The 18,366-nt window shown below is 31.6% G+C and overlaps 2 protein-coding genes across 3 annotated transcripts in view; one reads left to right on the forward strand and one right to left on the reverse strand.

Annotated features, from left to right (window-relative positions):
* LOC127716273 (ATP-binding cassette sub-family E member 1-like) overlaps positions 1-1,501 on the reverse strand; it is a 51,245-nt gene extending 49,744 nt beyond the window's left edge. Inside the window, exon 1 of the mRNA XM_052222434.1 lies at positions 1,405-1,501. The gene's annotated coding sequence lies outside the window, so the exon portion shown is untranslated. The remainder of the gene's footprint in view (positions 1-1,404) is intronic.
* Positions 1,502-5,679: 4,178 nt separating this feature from the next.
* LOC127716435 (integrin-linked protein kinase-like) overlaps positions 5,680-18,366 on the forward strand; it is a 30,138-nt gene continuing 17,451 nt past the window's right edge. For both annotated transcript variants that reach the window (XM_052222625.1, XM_052222626.1), the window contains exons 1-5: positions 5,680-6,047; positions 12,709-12,874; positions 13,371-13,466; positions 14,447-14,543; positions 16,752-16,832. In XM_052222625.1, coding sequence (XP_052078585.1) covers positions 5,959-6,047; positions 12,709-12,874; positions 13,371-13,466; positions 14,447-14,543; positions 16,752-16,832 — 529 coding nt within the window. In that variant the 5' untranslated portion in view covers positions 5,680-5,958. The remainder of the gene's footprint in view (positions 6,048-12,708; positions 12,875-13,370; positions 13,467-14,446; positions 14,544-16,751; positions 16,833-18,366) is intronic.

An 18,366-nucleotide genomic window follows, 5' to 3' on the forward strand; every position in this document is an offset into this window, starting at 1 on the left:
TAATGGATATATATTATATATGTATACGTACTGCGTATGATAGTTACTGTATATGTTATTGTAGTGCTGCAAGTGTGACCCCTTTTATATTATGTAAGTGACAGTGTAACTGTTAGTGTAAATGATTTAAGAGTTATATATATTTATGTGAGTGTCAGAGATAGTGTGTTTGTTAGTGTGTATGAATTTATTGTTATATTATAGTAATGCTGATATTATATTTTAGAGAGTGAAAATGTGCATTCAGTGTAATTATTTTGTTATTATCTTGCAATAAAGAATAATGGATACTCATATAACTTGTTTTTTTATCTACACACAACTATTCAAAATATTGTCAACTTTAAAAAAATATATTGACTATATTCGATATTACAAAAAAAAAAACTTGTATTATAGAAGCCTCTGATGTTACCTTAAAAAAAAATACAATTAATTATTATAACACATAACACCAAACAAAAGATCAAACTATAAAGACCTTGTTGATTACGTAACTTTAATCAATCAGGATTTGATTGAATTAAGTGATTACGAGTGGCATTACCTTAGTTCACAATCATTAGACAATTTGTTGAATAAACAAACCAATTATAGACTAATGATTTGATTAAACAAGTCATTATGATGAGTTAAATTTTATAGGTTCCATTGGACTGTAAATATTGATTTAGCTATTCTGTGTGTGAATTAAATAAAATAAAAATCGCCATGACATTCAAAGTTATCATGGAAAATAACTTCATATAAAAATATGTTGAAGCTGCTATACAAACAGACACAATCACACTCATTTTCGTATCGATGTAAAATATTTCTTTGACTGGTACTCCAATACTTCACTTACCTGTTTTCATCCATCAACGATACTTTTTACAAATTCCATTTATACTGTTAAAATTTATCACAAAATCCTCCAAAGTCAATATAGTTTATTCATATTTTATTATGGGGCCGGATCGACGTAGGGACGGATCAACGTGGGCCGGATCGACTTGGGACGGATCGACTTTGGGCCGGATCGACTTGGGGTCGGATGGGTTTGGGGACGGAAAGACTGGATACCACTGTTCTTGATGGAAGACATATGCATTCTCTACCCTTTATTCCACGAGGAACAATATTTCCAGTGGAAATAATATTACAGAATATTTCACCCACTTGAAACTTATTATATGAAGAAACTTCTATTTCATGACAAACTGAGGTATAAACAACCAATTAATGGGTATTGATGACCTATTTAAAGGTTGTTGAAAACCTGACATATGGCAATGACACAAGACCAAATTTTCTACCACAGTACCAGGCAGTTTATCGAATACTTCTCGATAAAAGATAGACAGCAGTAAATTTCATGCTCTTAGAGTGATATTTAAAATTGTTACAACTGTAAACTCATACATAGTCGTGAAAAGTTGAGAAATACACAGTGGAGACACACCGGCTTCTTCACACTGGTTAATATGGCGGCCTCCTATTTCCACATGTTTCGCAATCGTCAACGTTTCAGAGACGCTTTTATTGTTTGTATGCAATTATTGCTAATTGTATGTATATTCATTACTATTTTATATGTATTTTTCATTATTTATTGATTAATAAGTATAAAAGGATGTATCTGTATTTTGTTTGAATGTTGTCTTGATTGTAAATGTTATTTTTCACAAATTTTATGAAAACGTATGACTGATTCGGAACTTTAAAAAGATTTGAGGCTCACTGCAGGATGTCTGTAAATTCTTAAGGCCAACAAGAGGACACTGTTTATAATGTAATTCAGTGGCTGTATATCTTATTATTTGCTTTTCTTTTGTTTTTTTACATAAACAATTATTAGGGGTGTAAAAAGTACTAGTGGTTTCTTAAAAGAAAAAATACTAAATTCTATTGACAGTTGTATGATTGTTCTACGTAATATACTATTGACAAATCAGTATAAGACATGATTAAGGTCTCAAATTTCTCGAAGTTGACAATATCTTTTTTAAATTATGGCAAGATTTTATATCATCAAATTATCGGAATTCATATGGATACTAATTAACTGTGCACCTCTAATATTACAGAGCTTTTTCTTTACTATTACCAGAGACATATAATACAAGTGATTCGCAACTCAGAGTTGTATTATATGTCTCTGCTATTACGATTCATCTTAAATGGAAAAATAACTTGAAACAAATAACGTGAAAAAAAAACGTAAAATCAACAATAACAGCAGATACCTAGTTGATGTACTTACTGTTAATAATCCCGAAAATTTTCTAATATGCCACTTAATGTTTTTAATCAAAATTAAAAAAGAACTTCGGCTTTTTAAAGCCCAATAACAACAATCATTACTATACAATTTTACTTAAAATTTACGAAAAAAGAGACGATCTCAATTTGTCATCATAATTTTTTATGGACGGCGATGTCCCTCTTGTCGTATCCGCCGGATTGCATGTACCGCGACTTAAACGGCTTACTAAAATAAGTTCTGTTGAAATTGATTATATAGAGCGTACGCCTAATATGTTGCATTAACGGCACAAACTTACTTTTACAAGGTTACAGATACAGCAGACTTTTCAAATTAAAAAAAAATACAATCGTAATCAACATCCTATCTGTAAATATTATGTTTCTTTTAAAAAAAATATGTAAGATGATAATTCTCATGGCACTTGTTCCGTTGATTGATAGCGTTTGATTTTGTCAGTTTTCATAGACTTCCCCTTTTTGAATTTGTCATGGACTTCGGTGTTTTTGTTATACTTTCTCACCTTATCAATGTTGTTTATATATCTTAAACAAACAAGAAAAAATGATATATTTAAACTCGCGAAATTTCTGAAATCTTTCAACAACAAGAGTAACAAATGGTATAGCCTCACTCATTCAGTAAAAACGGTTCTTTCTTATGACGGCCCGACTATTTCAAATACATACCTTCGCTAGTGTTGTTGTTTTTTGTAGCAAACACCTGTTGACCCTACTTTCAAAATTATGTGCCATTCTTTAATTAATAATTTATTGTTCAAGTCATCCTGTTAACTGTTGCTTGTGTAGCTGTGTTGTCTTAAATGATAATTGTGCTGATGTGAACACGAGGTGCACTGCCGCACATAGAAATAGTACTTATAATATGTATTTTTATTATTAATGCTATTTTCATGCGTCTATTATATAATATCTGTCACATTATATGCTGTACAATGTCTCAGGTTTTTTGCTTATATTGTCATATCTAATTATAATTGTTAATTGTAAATGGCCCCTGACTGGAAAATAAAAATGATTTGATTTGATTTGATTTATAGCATACGTTTTACATTTGTCATTTCGGGGCCTTTTATAGCTTACTATGCGGTATGGGTTTAATTTTGCTCAATGTTCAAGGCCGTACGGTGACCTATAGTTGTTAACTTCTTTGTCATTTGATCTCACGTATATTTAAAACCAGTGGTTCATACAAGTCATGAAAATAACAATCTGATTAAAAAAACATATCATATGCCCACGCTTTGTAATGAGCTTTTGTCAATGAGACAACTATCCACCAGAGTTCAAATAAGTAGATATAAGCAGTTAAAGGTCACCGTACGGCCTTCAACAATGAGAACTACCCATGCTGTATAGTCGGCTTTAAAAAGCTCCGACATGAAAAATGTGAAGAAATTCAAACGAAAAAACTAACGGCCTAATTTATAAGAAAACAATGTACGAAAAAAATAAGACGGACATGATCCATCGACAACTACTGACCTACAGGCTGTGCACCGCATGGCGGGATTAAACATTTTTGTGAGCGTTTAACCCTCCCCTAACCTCGGACATTGAGGTTACAGCACAACACAAGAACACACGGTAAAATTCAGTTGCAATTGGCTTAACTCAAAAGATCGATACGATGCACAAAACAACTAACATAATAACAATAGACTCAAAGCACGGATATACGAGTCCTCGCAGTTACTGAAAGCTAGTTCAAAGTCAATTACAACTTAATTGATATAAATAAATTATGTTCTCCAAGACTAAAGCATCAATGTGTACACACCCAACGCATTTAGTGTAAAGACGCCACAAACAGTCTCAGAAACGCATGACCTTGTGCAATTCCAAAATATAAGTAAACGGTATCGACAGGATGTAGGATCCTGAATTCTCATAACTGTATATATTGGTACCAAATATTTAGTCATGTTTTGATTTTTCAAAAACAAAACTAGATAGTAATGAAAAAAAAAAAGAAACAATACTTAACAATATTACTACTGTGTTTAATTGATAACCTTTAAGGATATGTTTATTCAAAGCATCAATGAGTTTACATGGATCTTATCTAAATTTACGGGATCTATTAACAACAATACCGTAAAAATTAGGATGTGATATCCCGTTTTTGATAAAAATTGTACAGGAACAGCTAAACTTTTTATCAAATATTTGTAACTATGAAAGAATTTGGTAAAGGTTTTAATCAATTTGTGTGGTAACGAAATCCCTGAATAATAATAATAACTTACCAGTTATGATCGAGTTGCAGCCGGTGACATAAATCTGCAACTAGATTTATCAAAGGGCCATTTAATTAAATAAGAGAACTTCTGTTTGATAAGATAATGTGGTAGTGTAGTGTACAGATGAGAAAAATCATAAATGTCAATCGAATTTTACAGAGTTGAATGGAACATCGAAAGCACTTAATTTATCCAAAACATCTAAAGAGCTTCTGATACTCCGATGTTAATTCCTTCATATCCATATGCTTTATTACACAAATAACAATTTCAATAATAGAAGTTAGGAGACTACTTAATATCTTGATTGTCCATTTCCACAACATTGTGTCATCCGGCGTTATTGATGAACTTAGGCCCAGGATGTTAAAAGGGACTGCATGGACGGTTCGGCCCACCGACCGTGAGATTTTCCTTTAAAGGAGAGTAGGGTCGAAGTCACATAAAAATCACGGAAAAAGTTCGAAAATCAAATTTCGAAAATCTAAATTCGCTTGCAGCTGGGACTATTAAACTAGTAAAGTACTTACGGTCCCAGCTTGAAGTAAAGACATTACTTTTTACGAATTTCGTTCACGATACTGACTACTGATTTCCATTTTGCATGACAATTGTTTAGTACTTAGTTTTCTATGTTGTGTCATCTGTACTATTATTTGTCTGTTTGACTTTTTATTTTTGGCCATGGCGTTGTCAGTTTGTTTTCGATCTATGAGTTTGACTGTCCCTCTGGTGTCTTACGTCCCTCTTTTGTAGATTGTAAAGAATAACAATAAAATTAGACAAATAAAAGATAATGAACTACATTGTATATATATGATAAATAAAGAATATCATGTTAATACCCTTGTTATGTGCACAATCTTACTTTTTTCGGAAAAGGTATCGCACTGCAGACGGAAGATAACTTTCTTTTTACCCTACACAGAAAAGACTAGAACCAGAAAGAAAGCATGTACATGAATGTACATTTGTTACAGAAAATAACATCACAGAATAAATTTAATGAGTGATTTTTCAGGAGTACTCATCTGTTTTTATTCTTATTTAATAAATGGTCTTACCAAATTACCGTTTTACGTGTATACAGTACATATTATCTGACTCATCTTAAAGTTCGTTGTGCAATATTTACATGATTTTCAGATATACTTTTTATAATCTGGAGGCCAGTTTGGGATGGGAAGATCCACATAAAAGACCGTTTTTCTTTAAAAGTTTAACAAGAATTGACTTAATATTAGCATGGACACCTATTTAAAGGCATCATGTGTGGTCGATTAATAACGTGATTTGTATTTTTGGTGTATTTAGTAGAACTACCGCATTCTAGACCAAGCCCGGTTGGAGTTGGGGGCTTGGCCACTGCAGTTTGTTTACATTGACTTTGTTGCATTTTTAAACATTTGTCATTGACCTGAGTTAAAGAGTCAAAAAGTGTATTAGTATGGAAGACATTTTTACTCAGGTGCGAGAAGGAAATGCATTTCACGTGCGAGTTTGGCTTGATAACACAGAAAATGACCTGAATCAGGGGTAAGGAAATATTGCATGTTTCAGTGTCATGCACAGCTTACTATTATTAATAACATTACTTAAATGCCTTGTCTAAGAAAACGGGTAAATCAAAATATTTGCTACCCATTGCATTTTTAAAATATATATTTTCTGTTTAGTACCATACTGTCCCCCTTTAGATACCCCATTTGTGATTCAGTTTCCCACTGATGTTGATTGGTCTATGCAAATTCCTTACAAGGATATGGTTATTACTGGGGTTCATGTAGGGAATGCCTTAAAAACAACAATAAATTTTAATCATGGATTATTTTTAAAAACTTTAAGTATTAAATATACCTTAGTCTCTGTATACATTTAGATTTCAACTAGTTTTAAAGTTACATTTTAAAACTGATTTTATATAATTTTTTAGATTCCATTTTTATGCTACCTTTGGGAATTTATTTTCTAAATTGACTGTTATGAATGAGCAGTAGTAGTTCTACTATCTCACTTATGACAGAAGTTATCAGTATTTCCTCTCATTACACAAGAATGTTAGTGAGGAAATATACATATGTATACAACCACTTGCCCCATATCCATATGGAATGTTGATGATATTTGAAGTGCAAAATAAAGTGGCCAATTATTTTTTTTCAAGTTAAATGTGTAACATGTTGGCCTGTGAAACAAAACACTATAATGAATTACAGTTCAGCAATTAAATTAAATCCCCAAAAAGGAGATGCAATTTTTAATTGACTACTTTTGACTCTGATATATATTTGTCATATATTCTTATAAGTGATACAACAATTAACAACACACCAAAAGATTGTATGAAAAAAAGTTTATTATTTAATTTGATCATGCAATTTAATGAAATCTGTAATATGCGATCTAAAGAAATCTGTAATAGCTTAATTAAATGTGAAATATACTACTACATGTACATGTAGTACTACAACGTTTACATTATACTAAACTTAGTATATATATTCACCATTTATTAATTTAAATTTTATCAATATTTATCAGTTTATCATAATTAGTAAAAATTAGTATCAAATTGGTTTTGCAAAATTTGAATGAAGTTAAGATAATTAATCAAGCTGAAAATATATTCGATCATGTCCAAATACATGTACCTGCTTGATTGTGTCAAATGATTGAAGGCAGTTGCTCATATGTTTTATAATTTCACTGACTCTACATTTTGAATTTTTAGTGACCGGTTAATGCACATGATGCATGTCAGGATCTTTGCAGCTCATTTTCAGTTTATCTTAACAAGTAAATGGTTATGAACCTTACCAGTTGTTTTGAAATGAAGATAATTTTAAGTCTAGATTTTATAAGTCTCAAAGTTTCTTTAACAAATTCTGAAATTGACTTTTTAAGTCTTTAGTGACAAGAAAAGATACATTTTGACATGTTAATTTTTTTGTACATGATGTAATGGCTGAAATTGTACGTGTACTTTAAATTCACAAATGTTTGCATTGTTTTTATACAATTGCAAAAATATTTTTGGGTTCGTATAATGCTATGATGTTGTCGTCGGCGTCGGCGTCGTCGTCGTTGTCTGAAGACTCATTTGGTTTCCGGACAATAACTTTTGTTTAAGTGAATAGATCTCTATGAAATTTTACCAGAAGGTACAATACCACAAAGGGAAAGTTGGGATTGATTTTTGGGGTTTTGGTACCAACAGTTTAGAAATCAGGGACCATAAAAGGGCCAAAAACAAGCATTTTTGTAGTTTCCGGACAATAACTGGTGTGTAAGTGTATGGATCTCTCTGACATTGTACCACAAGATTCCATATCACAAAGGGAAAGCTGGGATTGAGTTTGGGGGTTATTGCCCCAAATATGCGGGAATTAGGGGCAAAAAACGGGCCAAAAACAAGCATTTTTCTAGTTTCCAGACAATAACTTGTGTTTAAGTGTATGGATCTCTCTAAAATTGTACTACAAGGTTCCATACTACAAAGGGAAGGCTGGGATTGAGTTTGGGGGTAATTACTCCAAGGGGGGGGTTCTAATTTTTTTGGGGGGCTCATACTGTTTTTCTTCAAAATTTTTGAAATTTCAAATTTTTTGAAATTTTCAAGAAGAAATCTTCAATTGCACATTATTGCGCAATAGATTTTTAAGATCTTTGACCACATTTATTTTGTGTCAGAAACCTATATTATTTCAAAAATTTGATCACAATCCAAATTCAGACAGTATCAAGCTTGAATATTGTGTCCAAATTTGCCCCAACTGGTCAGGGTTCCACCTCTGCGGTCGTATCAGGCTGCGCTCAGCGAAGCATTTTATTGTAAGTGGGGAAAATTGCAACAGGAAAGGTGTTGTTAAAAAAAACCTTTCATTTTAAATTGTGATAACAATATTTCTCATGTTTATACAATGTATGTTGATGTAGCATTTCCTGAAATTGTAAACTTTTTCAGGAAATGATGCATATTTGAAGTGAAGAGAAGGAAATAAGTTAAAATTAAAAACCAATTGTTCAGAGAACAATTGAAGGTCTTTCCTCCAGTAAGGATCTATTTTGATATGAAAAATATTAAAATTAGATTTTAAATGTCAATTCAAGCGTCAAATGATAGCTTAATGTACGCTGATTCCAAAAATATATGGTTTCTTTACAAAAAAAATATAAATAAGGGAGATAATTTTTTACTTCCGGATTGAAAAATGTCACTTCCGGTATTATTTGAAAGTTAACTTGACACTGATTCCAAAAATATATAGTTCTATATATTTTTACATTAATTTAGTACAATAAATAGCTACTTCCGGTTTACAAAAGGTCACTTCCGGTTGACTTTTTCAATGTCAAATGGCTTGCAACCTAATGCAAAAAGTCCCATGGCTTTATCATGTATATATATGAGGTAAAAGCAAAGGTCAAAATATAGAACGTCGAATCAACCTTTGACCTGGCCCAAATTTCAAGGTCATGAAACAAGGGCTTCAAATAAAAAGACCCTAGGTCTCAAATATATATGATGAATGAGTTATATCACCATACGTGTAATTTTGAATATTATATGGGAGAAAACTCCCATTAAATGTCTCTGTACCCTTTCAACTCAAATTTACGTGTTACGACATGTCGCAACTAACAATTCTGTAAAAAAAATTGTCGATATCTTATAAGATTTCTGAAAATTAGTGATAACAAGCCAAAATCAAAATTTTTAACATGACCTTGACCTTTGACCTTGACCTCAGTTTCATTTTTATGGACCAAGGACCTCAAATCAAAAGACCCTAGGCCTCTATCACTTATGGTTTTCCAGTTACAAATACATTTCACATATATCAAATACAAAAGGGGAAATAACTCTCATATGGAGTCTTCGTAAAACTTCAGTCTAAATAAAACCTAACATCCTGAGGATATAACGAGCAATTTGGAAAAATAAATTTGTCGCTTTCTTTTACGGTTGCGGAGGAGATCTCATAACAAGAAAAACAGTGTTTGGGGAGATAACTCTTACAAAGAAAAGTGTTCGGTTAAGCAGGGTCAGTTTCAAAAGCGTATAGACTGTATGATATCATATACCAAAAAACTAAGCGACATCTTTTGAAACAAAAATACACCGCAAGAAAAAAATTAGGCGGAAGAAAAAAAAAATAATCAGAAGAAAACCAATAGGTCTTTCCACGGAAAGGTGGAAAGACCTAATTATGATCACCATTGTTTAACCAACACTGCCTTTACACTTCTTACCACCTGCATATAACAATTATGAAACCATATTGTGCCTATAGTCATGATAGTGTTGGTCAATGTTAAATCATTTAAATTATGAATGATTTTTTCTTGTACTTTCTGTTTTGACCAAAAAAATATATTGTTTTCTCACTCTGAATATGATCAAATTATCTACCGTAAATTTGAATAGAATAAAAAAAATTGTTTGCCCACAAATACATTGCTTTATTTTTCCAAGCTTTATCAGTCTGGGGACTTATTGAAATAAGTGATTTTTTAAATCACTTATTTAAGTAGCAAATTAGAAGTTTTGTCACAAATTGTGATTTTGTAGTTTTACCAAAATTTTAAACACATATAGGTTAAGATAATATCTTTTCATTAGTAAAATTTTAAAAAACGAACTTTTTGCTTCTTTTATGCAGCAAAGTTTATGCCCTTGATGCAATCATTTAGCTGCAAATTCTATTTCAGTTGAAAAAATGCTATAAAAATGGCTTTACATAATGAACTGATACTTTCTTAACAGATTTTTCCCAGCAGTGGGAATATTTCTCCTGTAAAATTCAAGGTTTCAAAATAATGATACATTATGAAGTGATTTTTTGGAAGGAAATTGAGGTATGATACTTAAGCAAGTGATTTTTATGTCATTATCCTAGATTTAGTACAAGGTCATCACCTAACCTGACCCGGTCATCCTATCAACACAGATGTTGGTTCTGATAATTTTAGCAACATAATTAGTCCCTGGATCATTAGTATTCTATATTTAAAGCTACAATAAAATTAAATCACTTAGTCTAGTGATTAATTTGTACTACTTAAAAAGGTGATTATTAAAGAAAGACAACTCTTACTTCCAACCTTTATGGACATAATGTTACTTGAATCAGTGATTTAGAAAATCACTCATTTAAGTAAGCCCCCTGTTTATTTTTTTCATAAGACCCATTTATTGACAACCATGAAACAATGTAAATGCAATTACACACAAGCTGGTTAAGATACAAGCACACTTGCTGGTGTTGAATCTTTAAAACAGTGTTATTGCTGATGTTTTTGAAAGGAACAATTTTTTTATGCCCCCACCGTAGCAGACTGGGCATTAAGTTTTACCCTTGTCCGTCTGTACGTTTGTCCATACGTCCTGAAATTGGTTTCCATTCTCTAACTTTAGTTTGCCTCAACCAAATGTTATGAAACGTATACACAATGCTCAATACCACTAAACACAGATCAAGGTTGAATTTCGGTGGTGTCACTTTAACCTTTCTAGAGTTATGCCCCTTTACAAATGGAAAAATTGCTGAATTTTTGGTTTCCGTTCTCTTACTTAAGTTTGCCTCAACCAAATGTTATGAATCTTATACACAATGCTTATTATCACAAAACACAGATCAAGTACGAATTTTGGTGGCGTCAATTATACTGTTCTAGAGTTATACCCCTTTACAAATGCAAAAATTGCTGATTTTTTTTCGTTTCCGTTCTCTAACTTAAATTTGCCTCTTCCAAATGTTATGAAACTGATATGCTTATAACCACAAAACTCAGATCAAGTATGAATTTGGGTAGCGTCACTTTTATTATTCTTGAGTTATGTCCCTTTATAACGTCATATGTAAGCGGGGGCATCATATCTGTGTCCCATGGACACATTCCCCATTCATTTAACATACACTGTGGATTCATTATTATTTGTGGGGTACCAATGTTCGTGGATTTCGTGGGTACATGTGAACCACAAATTTAAATGTTCAAGGAAGTCCACATTTTTTTTCGGCTTGTATGCAGACTTTGGTAAAACCACAAAATCAAATATCCACGAAAATTGGTACCCATGAAACTAACCAATCCACAGTCGAGACAGTACATGTATTTGCAATGGAAAAAATTGTGTCAGGGTAAGATAATAATTCTGTAACAGAAAACATAATATATTTTTATTTTCATGTAGCTTAAGACAACTACATAATAACTGGCATATAACAACATATATTTCCTAAGCATTTTATTGAAAGATTTTATTGAGTTTACTCAATTACCTCATTGTTAAGTGAAATCAGAAAATTAAATTCAGTAGAAATTTAAAAAATCAAGACTAAAGGTTTGTTTAAGCAACTTCAAATAATATGGGTGCACTCAACTCCAATCTTAATTGACTAGGATTGTCAGTTTTCCTATCGAAAGTCATGGTTTTCTCCAGGCACTCCGGCTTCCTCCACCAATAAAAACTAGCCGCCACGAAATAGCCCAAATGTGGCGCTTAAAAGTGGCATTAAAACACCAACAATCAATCAATCAAATAATATGTCGTGTTCTGCAATGTTCATACTGTGGATACATTTATTTTCATGGATTCGGGAAAGACTCGCGTTTTCGTGGATACTTGATTTCATGGTTTTACCAAAGTCTGCATTCAACCCTATGGAAAATTTGTAACTCGTTCAACATTTTAATTTGTGGTTCACTTGTGCCCACGAAATCCACGAAAATTGGTATCCCTTGAAAAATAATGAATTCACAGTAGCTGAAAAAATATTATTTTTAGATTTTATATGAAGTTGATGAAGAGTTAAGCAGCTTTTACTTACCAATAAAAAAATATGTTTGAGTGCACTGCACACATGCTGCATCAATATGTTTCTGAAGCTACATTTAACTGCACTTGATTTTTCAAGGCTGAAACTTGTTAGTTTGGAAAACAAAAAATGTGTATCTTCCCATCCTATGCAGAGCTTCTCTAAAGCGTAGTCAAGCATTGTTTAATAGACAACATGCAGACAAACAACATTCCGGTGCTAGCTATAGTAAATTCAATCCTACATGGTTTAATTAAAACATTTAATTTGTAGTTCTTGAAGTTTGTGTCTGTCTGTTTGGCATGGGATGTTTTTGTTTAAACAAAAACAACCATTGAAGATGTAACTACAAAACAAATGTTTTTTTTTTTTAGTGATGACCATCGATTTAGTTTGCTGCACTGGGCAGCACGGGAAGGAAGGACCAACATAGTGGACATGCTGATTGCCAGAGGTGCTAGAATTAATGCCACTAACATGGGAGATGACACAGCTTTACATCTGGCTGCAAGCCATGGACATAGGGATATTGTTATGATGGTAAATTAGGCCTTAACAAAATACAATGTATATGCTTGTTTCTTGTTTCCCGACTTTCCCTATCTCAGAACCTTCTACCATGATTTTTTCCTGCAATTTTGGTAAAGTTTCCGAATCGGTCATCTATTCCTGTTTTTATTGTCTAATCTACATGGATCCAAACATAAACAAAATATCAATCAGACAATAACCAATGGTTTTGAGTATCCTCCGTTCTGAAATTTACGTTTCTCAGGTGAAAAAAAAATTTAAAATAAAAAAAATAAGATAAATTAAATCCCTACTTAGCTATAGCTACCTACCCTGCTTTTTCAGCTTGGAGACAGGAAACTCGTCAGATCAGCACTAAGCTCAAAAATCAACAATAAGTAACACAAAGATAAAAGAACCAAAGTACCGATCTAGTACTCAAATCTACTGTTTTGCCTTCAAGACTTAGGTTGCTTATTTGACGAACCCCATAGGACAGCTGATTAACTTATATTATATATTTCAGTTACTACACAACAAAGCCAATATAAACGCTGTCAATGAGCATGGTAATACGCCACTACATTATGCAGCTTTCTGGGGAAAAGATCAGATTGCAGAGGTAAATATTATTTAAGGATGTTCGCTACTCTGTTTCAAAATAACTAGCTTTTTAAAAGACTGTTATAAATTAATAGTATATAAATGAAGGAACTGTAAAAGCAGAAAAAAATGAAGGGTCCGTGTGCTTGTTTTCGAGGTATAAGCCATTAAAAATTTGGTGGGAAATATTCCTCTCTAGACGTTTCATACATTTAACATTGGCACCCTTTTTCTTTAAAAAATTATGAAAAAATAACAAGGATTTTATAGGATTTTCAAATATGGCTTTTTAAACTATATGTAATTAAATTATGAAAAGAAAAGTAGGGGTTAGTGGGGAAATTTTTTAAATAGTACTGCATGGATAAAACCAGAGGATTCCGAATATCTGGCAAAAATTCAAAAACAAGAGGAGCGAACATCCTTAAATGATCTTGCTATCATCAACATAGTGAATTTATACAATATGCTATTAGTCTTAAAAAAAGACATGTATATATAATATGTACCTTTTAACAAACAAATGGCTTTTATGATACCTCCTCTGTTGTTGATACCTCCTCTGTTGGTTTGACAAAGGAATTGGTTCACTAACTCAAAATTTTGGCCATAAAAATCTGGGGAAAAATATTGCTGAAATATTTTTCAACCACAATTTCTAATTGGCAAGGGGTGGCGCCACATATAAAAAAGTGACAAATATCTAGAAAAATTGACTAAAATGATAATTTTTCCTATTTCAGGCTGTATTGATAACATAAGAAGCAGACATACAATTTTTCTTATTATACTTTCAAAATAATATATTCAGAAATACATACAATGTACATGATGTACAAATTACAATTTTTACTCAAAACAATTGAAGTTTAAATCATACACCTTTACAGTGCTTTTTATTGGTGTTACTGGCTCTACTCTTTTATACACAAAAATCAATTTGCTTTTGTGTGTTTGTTCCTTCATTATTATAAGTAAAATTTTATTTGCATATTTCAGGATTTGGTAAATAATGGTGCTTTGGTTGGTATTTGTAATAAATTCAATGAAAGTCCGCTTGAAAAGGCCAAACCAAAGCTGGGAAGCATGCTCAAAGGTTAGTTATAAGAAATAGATCCAGAACCTCAAAGCTTTATATATAACTACTCTTGTACAGAAAGCAACACATTTTCATTGATGTAGCACGATAGTCTTGATTATAAATAATTGAAGTTTGTTTGAACTTTAACTGTCATGGATGATTTTATTTTTGTGCACTAGAAGTTTTCCATATTAATTTTGAAATAGAAAACAAGAACTTTTACATTTGAAATTCAATAATCAATCTGAACTAAAATAGTCCTATAGTTACAAATTTACAAATATATTAAAGCTGAAGTCCAGTTCTGCTAACAAACAAAAAAGAAGAGCAAGTTTGAGATCAGGCAGGTGGCCCAAGAACCCAGTTATTTCGTAGTGCATTTCTTTTAGACAATAAAGGCAAATGAAAAAAATTGCACCTGCTTTTTGTCGAGCCTTCAACTTTTGTCGAAAAAGCGAGACATAGCGATCCTACATTCCGTCGTCGATGGCGGCTTCCACAAATATTCACTCTGTGGTTAAAGTTTTTGAAATTTTAATAACTTTCTTAAACTATCCTGGATTTCTACCAAACTTGGACAGAAGCTTGTTTTTGATCATAAGATTATATCCAAAAGTAAATTTTGTAAAAAAAAAATTCGATTTTTTCCGTATTTTACTTATAAATGGACTTAGTTTTTCTGCCAGAAAACATTAAATTCACTCAGTGGTTAAAGTTTCAAAATTTTAACAACTTTCTTAAACTATCCTGGATTTGTTTATGATCAAAAGCTAGTATCTAGAAGGAAATTTTGATAAAATTTTGTTCCATTTTTTCCATATTTTACTTTTAAATGGACTTAGTTTTTCTTCCAGTCAACATTACATACATTCTGCAGTTTAAGTTTTTAAAACATTTATTAGATTCATAAATTATCCTGGATTTTTACCAAACTTGGACAGAAGCTACTTACAATCAAAAGATAGTATAGAGAGGAATATTTTTATTAATTTTTTTCCTCATTTTTGTTGAGCCTGCGATTAACAGCAAAAATAGGCGAGACACTGGGTTCCGCGGAACCCTTACAAATTTTTCTCCAAAAGATTTTTGCATTGAAACGTATTACCTAGGACAAATGATATAATTTTAAAAAAAAAAGTCTATCAGGTCAAACTCAAAAATATGGTCCTTTTTATGTTATGAGGATTATAATTCAGTTGCAGCTTCAGACATACTAAATTTTTACCTTTTTCAACTGGACCATATCACTATTTTACCATAAAATTCCTAACCCCAATTTTTTACATGTAATTTCATCCCACTACTTACTATTTTATGCCTAAAATATAAAATACAAATTTGGAAGGTGTAAGAAAAAAATTTGCAAGTAATACAGTGTCCACACTAGGGACGATATCCGTAGACAACGAAAATCAAAGGCAGATAACTGTGTCCCAGGACCAGGTTATCATTAATGATTCTGTCATATGTATTTTATTCTTCAATGTTCAATGCAATTAAGGATGTTCGCTCCTCTTTGTTTTTGAATTTTTGCCAGATTTTCAGAATCCTCTGGTTTTATCCATATATTGACATTAAATAATTTTGTCCACTAACCCCTACTTTTCTTTTCAGAATTATATTTCATATACCGGTAGTTTTAAAAGCCATATTTGAAAATGTTATAAAAAATCCTAGTTATTTTTTCATAGTTTTTATAAGAGAAAAGCGGACAATGTTAAAAGTATGAAAAATCTAGAGAGAATCATTTCCCGCCAAATTTTCAATGGCTTATATCTCAAAAACAAGCACACGGACCCTTCATTATTTTCTGCTTTTTTGGTTCCTTTATTTATATACTATAAATTTATAAAAGTCTTTTAAAAAGCTTGTTATTTTGAAACAGAGCAGAGAACATCCTTAACAGGAAATGTTAGGAATGTTTCAATGACACAGCAACCCAACAACATAAAAAAAAAAGACATTTAGATGTCACCATACAGTCTTTAGCAACCGACAGTCCGTCTATACACATGATAAAATATGTCAAGCTCTAAATCGACACAAATCTACAAAATTGGAACAAAATTTAAACAGAGACAATGAAAGATCTGCTATCAACCGTTTATGTTGTTCTGTTTGGTCAAACACTAGATAAATTTATGTAGCATGTCTGGTTTTAAAAAATCTGTAACATGTGATTTAAGTAATCACTGATGATTTTTTTAATTTATTTTTAATCAGAACGAGCTCTACAGCTTGGTCAAGATCTACAGAAAATACCATTCAAAGACAGAAGTTGGCTTGGCTATAAAACTAGAAGTAGTAAGTGTAGATTTATAGATTATCAGGTTTTTCTCAATACTGATGCTGAAAAATATCAGGTGCTAGTCACACACACAACGCACAAGTTAAAAAAATTGCTTCATATTATGTCAACAGCTTATATTTTATAATAACAATATGATAAAAATCTAATAACCAATTTATCTTATTTTATTTGTGTGTTTTTTTGCGATAGAAACTTTAGTTTTTGGTAGCTTTACCAGAAAACCAGATGAAGATTTGATATGTTAGGGTCAAATTGAAAATTCAATGTCAGCTCAAAAATTGTGACATCTATGATAAGTCATGGTCAAAGTTTTTAAGACTCATAAATCGAAAATAAACTGACAACGCCATGGCTATAAACAAAAAAGACAAACAGACAAATAATAGTACACACAACTATTCATATAGAATAGACATAAAAGATATTTCATGGCAAATTAAGGCAACAGTAGCTGTTCAATAGTCATAGATTGATTAAGTGAAAACAAATTCGGGTAACAAACTAAAACTGAGGGAAACACATCAACTATAAGAGGAAAACAACAGAACAACAGAAACGCTGAACTGCAACAAAAAGAAACGCCAACATACATAGAAATGGACTATTTGATGACAACTGCCATATTCCTGACTTGGTACAGGACATTTTAAGAAAAAATGGTGGGTTGATCCTGGTTTTATGGCTAGCCAAATCACTCACCATCACCAGTATAGACTGAAAAATCACCACCAAGAGTGATTTCTAACTTGTGTGCAAGTATGTAGGTAGAAATACAAAGTCAGCATGAACTTCATGTAATTAATAGCTACCCAGTATAGCAAACCTGACAATGTAAAAAACAAAAATTAGTTGAAAATTTATATATTTTTGTAACATTCATAATGTTTTCTGTATTTTATTATTATATTTAAAGGTGGTAAGTGTATTAAAATGTAAACTTCAGACTTTTGTCAAACTTTTTTTCTATCCATACTAAATCATGAAAAAATGATTGAAGATTTTATCCTACATTGTCATGATTGTCTTTTCTTTATTTGTTCTGTATGAACTTGTACTAAGTTTTTTATCTTTTTTTTTACTGATGAATAAAACATTATTTTTGTCACACAGCTGCAAAATTTTTCCTGTCATATTGTGGTATGAATACATGTTTCTCCTGTGCAGTGTTTATTCTCATGTAAGCCCAGTCAGCATCACATTTTTCAAAATAAGGAGAATTATAGAGTATCATAAAATACATTTTTGAAATTTATTAATCTTCATAAATTATACGATTTATCATCAAACTTGTTTCCAGCAGGCAAAACTTGATGCTGGACTATTTATTGCAGAATTGGTAACATTTAATCCACAACATGTTTACCTGCCTTGAATAATTATATATATATTAACTTAAACTGATAACAATTTTCGAAAACAAAAAAGTTTTGAACTTTAAAAGCAATATTTCACGAATCCACAAGATACTTATGTTCGTACAAAAACACTTTTGCTGAGAAGAAAGGCAAACTTTTATAGAGGGGCTTA

Source organism: Mytilus californianus, unplaced genomic scaffold (assembly GCF_021869535.1).
Source record: "Mytilus californianus isolate M0D057914Y unplaced genomic scaffold, xbMytCali1.0.p SCAF_9, whole genome shotgun sequence".
Lineage (NCBI taxonomy): Eukaryota > Metazoa > Mollusca > Bivalvia > Mytilida > Mytilidae > Mytilus > Mytilus californianus.